This window comes from Carettochelys insculpta, chromosome 22 (assembly GCF_033958435.1).
Source record: "Carettochelys insculpta isolate YL-2023 chromosome 22, ASM3395843v1, whole genome shotgun sequence".
NCBI lineage: Eukaryota > Metazoa > Chordata > Testudines > Carettochelyidae > Carettochelys > Carettochelys insculpta.
In genome coordinates, this window is record NC_134158.1 from 23361486 (window position 1) to 23374410 (window position 12925).

The 12925-nt window shown below is 62.5% G+C and overlaps 1 protein-coding gene across 6 annotated transcripts in view; it reads left to right on the top strand.

Moving 5' to 3' along the window:
• Positions 1 to 12925, top strand: part of SPTBN4 (spectrin beta, non-erythrocytic 4) — a 101115-nt gene that overhangs the window by 9548 nt on the left and 78642 nt on the right. For all 6 annotated transcript variants that reach the window (XR_012648513.1, XM_075016901.1, XM_075016905.1 and 3 more), the window contains 7 exons: positions 107 to 258; positions 576 to 749; positions 1346 to 1437; positions 5677 to 5757; positions 6076 to 6191; positions 6602 to 6714; positions 9869 to 10056. Coding sequence is in view for 5 of the 6 variants with exons in the window: in XM_075016901.1 (XP_074873002.1) it covers positions 107 to 258; positions 576 to 749; positions 1346 to 1437; positions 5677 to 5757; positions 6076 to 6191; positions 6602 to 6714; positions 9869 to 10056 (916 nt within the window). In the remaining variant the exon portion in view is untranslated. The remainder of the gene's footprint in view (positions 1 to 106; positions 259 to 575; positions 750 to 1345; positions 1438 to 5676; positions 5758 to 6075; positions 6192 to 6601; positions 6715 to 9868; positions 10057 to 12925) is intronic.

Here is a 12925-nt window from a genome sequence, read left to right on the forward strand (position 1 = left end):
CTGAGGCTCTGCTCCTGGCCCTGGCAGGGCTGTGGGCAGTGTGGGGGTGCTCTGGGCTCCTGGCAGGCAGGGGCAGAGCAGTGACCGTCTGGTTTTCCGCCGGCAGACGAGCGCGAGGCCGTGCAGAAGAAAACCTTCACCAAGTGGGTGAACGCGCACCTGGCCCGGGTGTCCTGCCGGATCGGAGACCTCTACGCCGACCTCCGCGACGGCTGCATGCTGACCCGGCTGCTGGAGGTGCTGTCTGGGGAGCAGCTGGTGAGCCGAGGCCCCAGCCGAGCGTGTGCCGGGTACCACAGCAGAGCCTGCCCTGGGCCAGGGCAGGGGGGATGGGCTGGATGTGGCTCTGCACCTCGTAATCCCTTCTGCCCCCACCCAACCCACAGGCCCTGCCTGGTGGGGCCCCACCCCAGCCCGTCTGCCAGCCGCCAGCTCCAGCCGCTGGGGCCAGGGCCCCTCCTGGTGCCCCAGGGGGTTTGCTGGAGCAAGGCCGGGGCACGGTCAGGGCGGGGGGGGCTGCGTGTCAGCGGGGGGCAGCCGGCAGCACCACGCTCAGCCCCCCACTCCCGGCCCAGCCCAAGCCGACGCGGGGGCGCATGCGGATCCACGCGCTGGAGAACGTGGACAAGGCGCTGCAGTTCCTCAAGGAGCAGCGGGTGCACCTGGAGAACGTTGGCTCCCACGACATCGTGGACGGGAACCATCGCCTCACGCTGGGGCTCGTCTGGACCATCATCCTGCGCTTCCAGGTGCCCGGGCCGGGCTGCGTTCCCGGGCCACCACAGTGGGAGGGGGGGGCTCAGTAGGGGCTGTGGGGGGCAGGGCTATGGGGAGTCGGCTCAGTACGGGCGGGGGGCTCAGTAGGGGTCGTGGGGGGCTTGGTAGGGGCTGTGGGGTGTGGGGCAGAGGATTCATTAGGGGGCTCCAGAGGACAGGGCTGCAGTGAGTGGTGTGGGGGCTGCGGGGGGGTCAGCGTGGGGTGCTCTGCCCTCCTAGCTGGCCCCAGCCCCACACGACTTGGGGACCTGGGAGTGGTGCCTGGTGCTTTGAGGAGGGGAGGTTCTGGGGCACGGAGCAGCTGCCTCCCGGTTGGGTGTGGGGCCCTGTTCCGCAGGGCTCGGTTCCGTTGCACCCCAGAGGCGGTTGCATCGCAGCAGCAGAGCCATGCTCCCTATTGGTCACGAAGCCCCCTGCACAGGCTGCCTGCGCAGCGTCCCCCACTGCTGGCCAGGGCGCAGACCTGTCTGTTCCCCGAAGGTGCCTGTGCCTCAAAGAGCGGGGGCGGGGGCAAGTGGAACCCAGGCGTCCGGGGGCAGGGCTGAGCGTCACTTCTCTCCCCATCCAGATCCAGGTGATTAAAATCGAGACAGAGGACAACAGGGAGACTCGCTCGGCCAAGGACGCGCTGCTGCTCTGGTGCCAGATGAAGACGGCCGGGTGAGGGGCTTTGTTTGGGGCAGCCCTGATGGCTGGGCGCCAGGACGGTGCCTCCCCTTTGCCCTCCTGGTGCAGCCTGGGGAGCCGGGCCTGAGCTCCCAACAGGGCAGCTCTGCTTGCTAGTGCCTCTCAGCGCGTGCAGGGACCGGGTGCGCACAGGGCCGGGCTGGGAGGACATGCACACAGGGACCAGTGGTGGGGTGCATGCAGGGACTGGGGGGGGCAGGGACTGGGGTATGTGCAGGGCCAGGGTGGGAGGACATGCACACAGGATCTTGGGGGGGCAGGGGCTGGGGTACGCGCAGGGACCGGTCGAGGGATACGTGCAGGGACTGGCGGGGGGCAGGGGCCGGGGCCGGTGATGTGTGCAGGGACCAGCGGGGGGGGCAGGGGTTAGGGTACGCACAGGGACCAGTCGGGGGATGCGTGCAGGGACTGGGGCGGGGCAGGGGCTGGGGTACGGATACAAGAAATGGAAATGTGGACAGTTGACGAAGGAGGAGTACAAACAAACACGGCTGGAGAATGCCGGGCAGTCATCAGGAAAGCAAAAGCACAATTGGAACTGCAGCTGGCAAGGGACGTGAAGAGTAACAAGAAGGGTTTCTACAGGCACGTGAACAATAAACAGGTTATCAGAGAAGGTGTGGGGCCATTACTGGATGAGGGCGGTAACCTAGTGACAGATGATGCGGGAAAAGCTGAAGTACTCAATGCTTTTTTTGCCTCAGTCTTCACGGACAAAGTCAACTTCCCCATGACGGTCGTAGACGATGTAGTATGGAAGGTGGAGGGCAGCCATCTGTGGGGAAGGAACAAGTTCTGAGCTATCTACAAAAACTAGTCCATGGGTTTGGATTTAATGCACCTGAGGGTACTGAGGGAATTGGCAGAGGTCATTGCTGAACCTTTGGCCGTTATCCTTGAAGACTCTTGGAGATCGGGGGAGTTACCGGATGACTGGAAGAAGGCAACGTAGTGCCCATCTTTAAAAAAGGAAAGAAGGACAATCCAGGTGTGATGGGGTTCAGGGGTCCCCCTGCACTGCACCCCGTCCACTGGCAGGAGAGACTCTCACTCAGCAGGTACAACAGCAGGTTTATTAGGCAACAGATGTCCAGTTTCTCACAGAAGCAACAGCCTAGCAGCCAGAGACAGTCCTTCCAACCTGTCCTGGGGGGAAGACCCCGAGGGGTGCCCCTCTGGAGTGTAGCTTCCACCTCCTCAGGCTGGCTGCCTTCCAGCTCTCCCTTTTCCTCGCCTCTCACTGCCGCCCCCGATTCAAAAACCCCAGCTCAGCTCCTCCCTGCTCTTTGTTCAGGCAGAGGTGTTATCTGCCAGTTGTAGCCCCAGGGTCATCCTTAGCCACTGGGAGCTGCTGCTTGCCTCGGACATCCAGCCTGACTCACACATGCACTCCCCCCACTCCATCACACCAGGGAACTACAGACCTGTCAGCCTCACCTCAATCCCTGGGAAAATAATGGAGGGAATCCTCAAGGAATCCATTCTAAAGCACTTGGAAGAGGGGAAAGTGATCAAAAGTAGCCAACATGGATTCATCAGGGTCAAGTCCTGCCTGACCAATCTGATTAGCTTCTGTGACGAGGTAACAAGCTCTGTGGACATGGGGAAGTCAGTGGATGTGACACACCTTGACTTCAGCAACGCTTTTGATACGGTTTCTCACAACATTCTTGTCCATAAGTTAAGGAACTATGGATTGGATCCTTGGATTATACGATGGATAGAAAGCTGGCTTGATGGTCGGGCCCAACAGGTAGTGGTCAATGGCTCGATATCTGGATGTTGGTCTGTTTCACGCAGAGAGCCGCAAGGCTCGGTTCTGGGGCTCGTGTTATTCAACATCTTTATTAATGACCTGGATGAGGGCCTGGGTTGCACCCTCAGCAAGTTTGCGGATGACACAAAACTAGGGGGAGAGGTAGATACGTTGGAGGGTAGAGAGAGAATCCAGAGGGACCTGGATAAATTGGAGGACTGTGTGATGGAGTGGGGGGGGGTGCATGTGTGAGTCAGGCTGGATGTCTGAGGCAAGCAGCAGCTCCCAGTGGCTAAGGATGACCCTGGGGCTACAACTGTCAGGTGACACCTCTGCCTGAACAAAGAGCAGGGAGGAGCTGAGCTGGGTTTTTGAATCGGGGGCGGCAGTTAGAGGAGGAAAAGGGAGAGCTGGAAGGCAGCCAGCCTGAGGAGGGGGAAGCTACACCTACACCCCAGAGGGGCACCCCTCGGGGTCTTCTCCCCAGGACGGGTTGGAAGGACTGTCTCTGGCTGCTGTACTGTCGCTTCTGTGAGAAACTGGGCTTCTGTTGCCTAATAAACCTGCTGTTGTACCTGCTGAGTGAGAGTCACTCCTGCCAGCAGACGGGGTGCAGTGCAGGGGGACCCCTGAACCCCATCACAGACTGGGCCAAAAGAAATCTGATGCGGTTCAATAAGGAGGAGTGTAGAGTCCTGCACCTGGGGTGGAAGAATCCCAAACATTGTTACAGGCTGGGGACCGACTGGCTCAGCGTACTGGCTGGAAAGGGACCTAGGGGTTATGGTGGATGAAAGGCTGGATATGAGTAAACAGTGCGCCCTTGTAGCCAAGAAGGCTAACAGCATACTGGGGTGCATTAGGGGGAGCATTTCAAGCAGATCCAGAGAAGTAGTTACTCCTCTTTATTCAGCACTGGTGAGGCCACATCAGGAATATTGTGTCCAGTTTTGGGCCCCCCAGTATAAAAAGGATGTGGATTTGCTGGAGCAGGTTCAGCGAAGGGCAACAAAAATGATGAAGGGTCTGGAGCACAAGACCTGTGAGGATAGGCTGAGGGATTTGGGCTTGTTTAGTTTACAGAAGAGAAGACTTAGAGGTGATTTAATAGCAGCCTTCAACTTCCTGAAGGGGAGCTCTAAAAAGGAGGGTGAAAAACTGTTCTCAGGGGTGTCAGGTAGCAGAACAAGGAGCAATGGTCTGAAGTTGAAGAGGGAGAGGTGTCAGTTAGATATTAGGAAAAACTACTTCACCAAGCAAGTGGTGAAGCACTGGAATGCGTTGCCTAGAGAGGTGGTGGATTCTCCATCCCTTGAGGTTTTTAAGTCCTCACTGGACAAGGTCCTGGCTGGGATGACTTCGTGGGGGTTGATCCTGCTTGAAGCAGGGGTCTGGACTAGATGACCTCCTGAGGTCCCTTCCAGCCCTGTGATTCTGTATGCACAGGGACCGGTCGGGGGATGCGTGCAGGGACTGGAGGGGGCAGGAGCCAGTGTGTGCACAGGGACCAGTCGGGGGATGCATGCAGGGACTGGTGGGGGGCCGGGGGCCAGGGTACACACAGGGACTGGCCGGGGGATGCGTGCAGGGACTGGGGGCGCTGGGGCCGGGGGACACGCAGGGACCGGTCGGGGGATGCGTGTAGGGACTGGGGGGTGCAGGGACCGGTCGGGGGGATGCGTGCAGGGACTGGGGGGTGCAGGGGCCGGGGGACGCGCAGGGACCGGTCGGGGGGATGCGTGCAGGGACTGGGGGGGGACAGGGGCCGGGGGACGTTCAGGGACCGGTCGGGGGATGCGTGCAGGGCCGGGGGGGCAGGGGCTGGGGGATGCGCATGGACCGGTCGGGGGATGCGTGCAGGGACTGGGGGTGGGGGGCAGGGGCCGGGGGATGCGCAGGGACCGGTTGGGGGATGCGTGCAGGGACTGGTTGGGGGATGCGTGCAGGGACTGGTGGGGCAGGGGCAGGGGCAGGGGCCGGGGGAAGTGCAGGGACTGGTTGGGGGATGCGTGCAGGGACTGGGGGCGGGCAGGGGCCGGGGGATGCGCAGGGACCAGTTGGGGGATGCGTGCAGGGACTGGGGAGGGGGGACAGGGGACAGGGGCCGGGGGATGCGCAGGGACCAGTTGGGGGATGCGTGCAGGGACTGGGGGTGGGACAGGGGCCGGGGGATGCGCAGAGACTGGTTGGGGGATGCGTGCAGGGACTGGGGGGGGCAGGGGCCGGGGTACACACAGGGACTGGGGAGAGGGGCGCAGGGCTGAGCGGGGAGGACATGCAGGGAGCTGTGGTGGGGACCATGCAAGCCGGGACACACAGGGTTGCAGGGGGCCCAGCAGGATCCCACACCGTTGTCCCTGGAGCAGCTAGTGCCGAGGGTGGGGCGGACCCCCCAGGCTTGCAGGACGCTGCTGCTCCGTAACCCTTTCCCTGCTCCTCCTTTCGCACCCCTCCAGCTACCCCGAAGTGAACATCCAGAACTTCACCACCAGCTGGAGAGACGGGCTGGCCTTCAGCGCCCTAATTCACCGGCACAGGTATGTGTGCGTGCCCAGCTCGGCGCTGAGCCCTGCCCCCTGGCGCCAGGCCCCTTTGGCTTCTTTGTGGGGCACTGGGTGGGCTCAGATTTCCACACGGCATCAGGGCCACAGAATGGAGGGTTCCCAGCTGGCAGAGGGAAGTGGGGTGTAGTGGTCAGAGCTGGGAGGCAGCTCTCCTGGGTTCTCCCCTCCTCTGGCAGGGGAGCTCTCGTGGTTACTTGGGGGTCAGGGCTAGTGGCTCTATGCCGAGGGCCTGTCCTGGTCCCCACACGTCCCACTGAAGGTCTGTCAGACGCTGTTGTGTTGAATTCCCAGGCCGGAGATCATCGACTTCAGCAAACTCACCAAGTCCAACGCCACCTACAACCTGCAGCAGGCCTTCACCGTGGCCGAGCAGCAGCTGGGCCTCACCAAACTGCTGGACCCCGAAGGTGAGCTCCCGTCTCTGCTCATGGCCTGCCCCACACTGAGCCTGCAATGTGACCGCCCCGGGGAGCGGAGACCCCCGACCGGCTGGGGAACCGCGGGCAAGGCCCATCCCCGGCTCTGGGCACCCTGGGAACCCCACAGCAGCTGGTGCCAGCGGGTGAGAGTCCTGCTGGTCGGGAGCTGTTTGTGTAGTGCCTCGCGTGGGGGAGCGGGTGCATGGCTGGGGCTCCTCATACACCCGATAACGGTGATAAAACCGGCCCTCCTGGCGCCTGCCTGTGGCCCAAGGAGACTAGCTCAGCCTGCCCTCCGGCGGCTAAGCACGGCGCAAGGTGCTCGGAGCCGTGGGAGCAGGCGCTGGGCTGTCAGCTGCTGTTTCAGCTGAGCGGAGACGGTCCCCTACTCCCGGCAGATGTGAACACAGAGAACCCGGACGAGAAGTCCATCATCACGTACGTGGTCTCCTTCTACCACTACTTCTCCAAAATGAAGGCCCTGGCCGTGGAGGGGAAGAGGATTGGAAAGGTGGGTGCTGGGGGGCAGGCCCTTGGGGGGCACCTGTTACCTGTGGGCCCTACTGGGGACTCTGGACAGCCCAGACCTGTTTGCAGGGTGACTGCGGTTCTTCATGCTCTGGTAACAGAGGAACAGCCCCGAATCCACAAGAACGCCCTTGGTTCGGTGCTGGGCCCCTGCTGCTCTGCCGCATCCCCCCAGGTAGAATGTGAAGAGACCAGCAGGGATCAGGGCCCCTCTTGTGCTGGGTGATGCGCAGATCAGAGATCGCAGCCCCCATCTCAGCTGGGGTGTGGGTGGCATCTGGCCCACCAGGGCCCCGATCTCGGCTGTGCTGTGTGCGGTGCCCAGCCTGACGGGGCCCTGATCTCAGCTGAGGTGTGGGAGCGCCCGCCTGATCTCGTCTGCTGTGGTCCATGTTGCCTGGTGAGCCCTGCCATAGCCCAGGCCATGCTGTGTCAGGTGCTGCACAGACCTGGCACAAAGGGCTGCACACCTCATCCAGGGGAGCCGCCAGGGCCTTGCCCCGAGGAGGGCACAAGGCTCAATCCAGTGCAGCCAGGCAGCTAATTAATTGTTGCTCTTAGGGGAGTAATTCTCACATCCAGTGTGAGGGGGCCTTGCTCCGACTTCTCTGCTCACGTGCTTGGGCAGCAGGGGGTTGTTTCCCTGCGTGTCTATTTCTCTTTAGCAAAGCTTTTGATACAGTCCCCGCAACATCCTTGCCCATAAGTTAAGGAAGTCTGGATCGGATCCATGGGCTGTAAGGTGGATAGAAAGCTGCTTTGATGGACGGGCCCAGTGGGTGCTGGTCAATGGCTCAGTGTCTGGTTGGCGGTCGGTTTCAAGTGGAGTGCCCCAAGGATCAGGTCTAGGGCTGGTACTGTTCAGCAGTGTTGTTAATGACCTGGACGAGGGGCTGGATGGCACCCTCAGCAGATTTGCAGATGACACTAAACTGGGGGTCAGGTAGATACATTGGAGGGTAGGGAGAGGGTCCAGAGTGACCTAGACAAATTGGAGGATTTGTCCAAAATAAATCTGATGAGGTACAAGAAGAAGTGCTGAGTCCTGCACTCGGGGCGGAAGAATCCCAAGCGCTGTTACAGGCTGGGGACCGACTGGCTAAGCAGCCGTGCAGCGGAAAAGGACCTGGGAATTACAGTGGATGAGCGGCTGGAGATGAGCCAACAATGTGCCCTGGTAGCCAAGAGGGTCAACGGCGTATTGTGGTGCATTAGGAGGAGCATTTCCAGCAGACCTACAGAAGTTATTATTCCCCCCTACTCAGCACTGGAGAGGCCACATCTGGAGTTCTGTGTCCAGTTCTGGGCCCCCCAGTACAGAAAGGATGTGGACTTATTGGAGTGGGTTCTGCAAAGGGCAATGGAAATTAGTTGGGGGCTGGAGCATACGACCTATGAGCAGAGGCTGAGGAATTTGGGCTTATTTAGTCTACAGAAAAGACTGAGGGGTGATTTGACAGCAGCCTTCAACTTCCTGCAGGGGAGCTCTAAGGAGGATGGAGAGAGGCTGGTGGCAGAGCGGGAGGTCTGGGATGGATATTAGGAAAAACTCTGTCACTTGCAGGGTGGTGAAGCACAGGAGGGCCTTGCTGTGATAGGGTTCAGGGGTCCCCAAGCTCTGCACCTCCTCCGCAGGCAGGAGTGACTCACTCAGCAGGAGAATGGCGGGTTTATTGGCCGACAGGACACAGCGTCGTACAGAGGAGTCAGTGCAGCCGGCAAAGACAGCCAGTCCCATCCATGTTGGGGAGAGGAGGCCCCGAGGGGTCCCCAGAGTCGGGGCCTTGCCCCCTCCTTTGTCTCTCTCTCTCCCATCCCAGACTAACCGCTTCCCAACTCCCAGTTCCAATTCAAACCCCTCAGGCTCCACCTCCCCCTTTGTCTGCAGCACAGAGGTGTCACCTGGTCGCCAGGTTACCCCCAGCAGGAGCCCCCCACCCTCTGTGAGCCCCCCCACCACACACGTATCCCCCACTCCATCACACTTGCCTAGGCTGGTGTTTCTCAACCCATTTTTAGGACGTGCCCCAGACTTTTCTCTCTCTTGAGAAACATGGTCTCAAGGTCCCCTGAGCTCCTGAAACAAGCGCTAGTCGACCTTTGTTCCTTGCCCCTTTGCAGGAGCTGATGTGTTCTGCTTCCCAACAGGTTACCACGTACAGTACCCCTCAGTGTAATGCACTAATGGGGGGTGTCCGTTTACTGCCCACTCACCCCTGCCAGGTGCCCAGGCTCGGTCCACACTCCCCCCCCCCAAAAAAGCCCAGGACTCACCAGAGAAGCCGCCAGAGCCACCCACAGCCGGAGCTGCCAACCCTGCTGCCAAGGGGCTGGGGAACCCGGTGGGGTGGCTGGAGCTTCCCTCTGCCCACCCCTCACCGCGCGCAGCCGAAGGGACCCGGCCCGCAGTGGGGGCTGCCCTGCCCCACGTGGCTGAAGGGACACAGCCCTGGCTGGGATGATCGCAAGGGGGTTCCAGCCCTGGGGTTCGAGGGTTCTGTGAAGCCCAGGCCCTGCTGGGCGAAGTGAGCAGTTCAGGGCGCAGCTGGAGCGGGTTCGAGGTGGCTCGTCCGTGCTGTCGGCTCGGCGGGTGCCAAGCACCGTTCGGCAGCAGAGCTGCCATGCACTGGGATTGCTGCAGTGGCACAGCTGCGCCTGGCCTGGGCTGCAGCCAGGCCAAGCACCAGGGGCTGTGGGAGACCGAGGCAGGGCAGGGGAGCACAGAGCAGCAGGGGGAGCTCCGGCCCAGGAGGGGAGGTGGTGCCAGGCGTCCAGGGGCAGGGGCAGGGCAGGGCAGGGCAGCGTGGCGGGGGGCTCCGGCGCAGGAGGGGAGGCGGTGTTGGGGAGTGGGGGCAGGGCAGCGTGGGGGGGGGCTCCGGCGCAGGAGGGGAGGCGGTGTTGGGGGGCAGGGGCAGGGCAGCATGGTGGGGGGGCTCCGGCGCAGGAGGGGAGGCGGTGTTGGGGGGCAGGGGCAGGGCAGCATGGTGGGGGGCTCCGGCGCAGGAGGGGAGGCGGTGTTGGGGGGCGGGGGCAGCGGGGATGGGCAGAGGTACCGCTGTGATGTGGTGCCCCAGGCCCTGGGCAAGGCCTCTCAGTGCCTGGGACGAGCGGCCAGTCGCCTGCCGGCTGCCCCACAGGTGCTGGACCAGGCGATGGAGATGGACAAGCTTGTGGAGCGCTATGAGCTGCTGGCGGCGGAGCTGCTGGCCTGGGTAGAACGCACCATCAGCATCATCAGCAACCAGAAGTTCGCCAACTCCTTGGCCGGGGTGCAGCAGCAGCTGCAGGCCTTCACCGCCTTCTGCACCCTGGAGAAGCCTGTGAAGTGAGTAGCCGTGGGGTGCTGGCCGTGAGGGCTCGGCGTGGGGCAGGAGCAGGGGCAGGAGCGAGTGACACAGATGTGGGGGCTGGGCTGGGGGCAGGGAGCAGGAGGGGATGACCCAGCCGCGGGGTGCTGGGCTGGCCTGGGCTGGGGGCAGGGAGCAGGAGGGGGTGACACAGCTGTGGGGGCTGGGCTGGGGTCAGGGAGGAGGAGGGGGTGACCCGGCCGTGGGGTGCTGGCCACGGGCTGGGCTGGGCGTGGGGCAGGGAGTAGGAGGGGGTGACCCGGCTGTGGGTTGGTGCACCGGTGGCAGGGGCAGCCAGGCAATGCTGGCCTGCGCATTGCAGCTGGCAGGAGCTGGGCACAGGTTGGTGTGCCGGCGGGTGGCAGAATGGCTGGGGGGTCCCTCTCGCCCCCGCAGCGTGAGCGGCACAGCTGCCCTGGCTGGAGCCATGGTGTGGACCCGTGATTGGAACTGGAGCCTCCGTGCCCAGCCGGCTGCAGGGGCCCCCGTAATATTGGAGGTTTTGGGGGGCAGATCGGGGACTCCTGGGGACAGGGCTCCCCACTGCCCATCTGGGGCCCTGCGCTGCAGGGCACCAAACCTGGCACACAGAGCACGGCTGTCCCCCGCCGCCAGCCAGACATCACCAGCAATTCCCTCCCACCTGCCGGCTTCCCTGGGCCACCCCAGAGCCTCCCCACCCTGAGGAGAGGTCATGTCAGCCAGTTGCCCCAGCTTCAGCTGGGTGCCCCAGCCGCAGGGCACTGCACCCCTCGGGGCCGGCTGGCCGCACACTGGGCCCAGCCTGTACCACAGCAGTGAGCAAACGTTTTACATGGGGCCCCACTTCTCATCCCTCCGTTAGCAGCCCCCGCCCCCCACGTCATCCAAACGACGGAACTTCTGTTCCAAAACAAGCCCTTTCGGCTCGGCTCGCAAACGGGCTGGAAGAGCTCAGCGAATCGGCGTAGCAGCGTGACGGCGCAGACATGCAACCAGTGGCAGAGTTCAGCATTGCAGTGCGATGGCGGAGCCTGACGCCCAGCAGCTGACCATGCCGAGCCCCCGCTTAGAAAATGTCATCCCCCGCTCCGGCCCCCTCTGCTTAGAGCCTGACCCTGAAGGCAGAAGACGGGGGGGAGAGAGGGGGAGAGTAGAATCGTTAAGGGAATCAAGTGACGCCCACCAGCTGCACAGTTCTCGCCGTGGGCCTGCAGCAGAGGTGTTCTGCGCTGCTGGCGGACGCCCTTGGCTGGGGACTCGTCAGCCCTTTTGGCTCAGTTCACGGCAGAGGCGTGGAGCCAGAATGAAGTCAAAGAGGGAAGAATTCCTGGGCCCTCTTTATACGTTTTCCCCCGGCTGGACTCCCGTTGGGAGCAAGCGCCCAGGGTGGAGCCTCTTCCGGCCACAGCCCTGGCCCCCGCTGGGCTGGCCCGGCTCAGCAAGAGCAACGTTCCTCTCACACAGATCAGCCCCACCCCAGGTCCCTTGTCGGGCACGTGGGCCGAGTCCCCTGCCTAGGGCCCTTCTCAGGGGCTGCCAAACCTCCTGCCGGTACCTTGCAAACAAACGGGAAATACAGGCCCGAGCCAGTGCTCCTGGTGCCCCACCCGACGGCAACACGCACGTGAGCAGCACAGACCCGATCGCCAGACGCCTCGCCCGGCCCCCTGTGCAGGGTGTAACAGGAGGGGGTTTCTGGGCACAGCTACAGAATCAATCCAGGTGCCTTTGCTTAAAATCCGGGCCACTTACAGCCCCAGGCTGGGATTTCCATCTCGCTACGGCAAATCCACCCAGCCCCACTGGCCAGCCAGAGCCACACAAGCAAACCCCCAGACTTCCCAGCTGCTCCACCAGCCCAGAACGACCCCCAACTTCAGGTGAGAGGCTCTTACGCCTGTTTCACCAACACCGCCCAGGTTCTTCCAGCCCCCAAAGGGCCCAGCCCCAGACCCTGGTCAGTATTTACTTGGATCTCACCCAACCAACCACACAACAGCCAGATCCTCAGATCTAATATCTAAGGGTTTATCGATACAAAAGGGAGAACCGGGCTAGAGAGAAGACTGGTTCAAGCGACACTTTGCACCCATCATCCAGAGCCACTGACGTAGCCAGCGATGTTCTTTGCTGGTTCTTGGGAGGCTCTGAAAGTTCAGTTCAGGTCCTGTAGATTCAGCCATTGGCACGTTGCAGATCTGGCCCGCTGGGGTCCACATGCTGGACATGGACCCTGGGAGGCCACCAGACCACAGTGCCAAGCTGGACACTGCTAAGTCCACATCACCCTCTGAGGGCCGGGTCCCCCGTCCAGACAGGCGCAACTCCTGGGGGCTGAAGAACCGAGAATGCCCCTGCCAGGGCCCATCTTACAGCTTTTCATATGCGGCTGGAAAATCTCGCTCTGCTCCGTAGGCCTTGGCCACCCCCTTCCCCGGTGGGGCTCTGCGCTGAGGTTCCATCCGTCGCAGCCCCAGTCGGAAAAGCCACCATCGCGGGCTGGGCGTTGGCCGCCTGGGCCTCTGCTCGGTCTGTTGGCCAGGCTGGGGTGGAGCCCCACCTGCCCCTGTGACCCTCAGCACTGAAGCGTTTCTCACCCAGCTGCAGAGCTGACTGGCTGTGACGTTACCTACGTGCGAGACACGGACGCACACGCAGGTTCGGGGGATCACCAGCTTTCGTGAGACCTCACACGGCTCCCCCAGCCCAGTGTGTGGGGCCAGTAGCCACAGGGGGCGTTCGAAGGGCTCCCGCCCCAGTATCAAAGTCCAGCCCTGTGAGACATTTGCTCATGAGTCCCTCCTCCTGGGGCTCTGCTGGGGGCTGGCAGTGAGGTGCGGTGCCACTGAGGCACATGAGATGCTT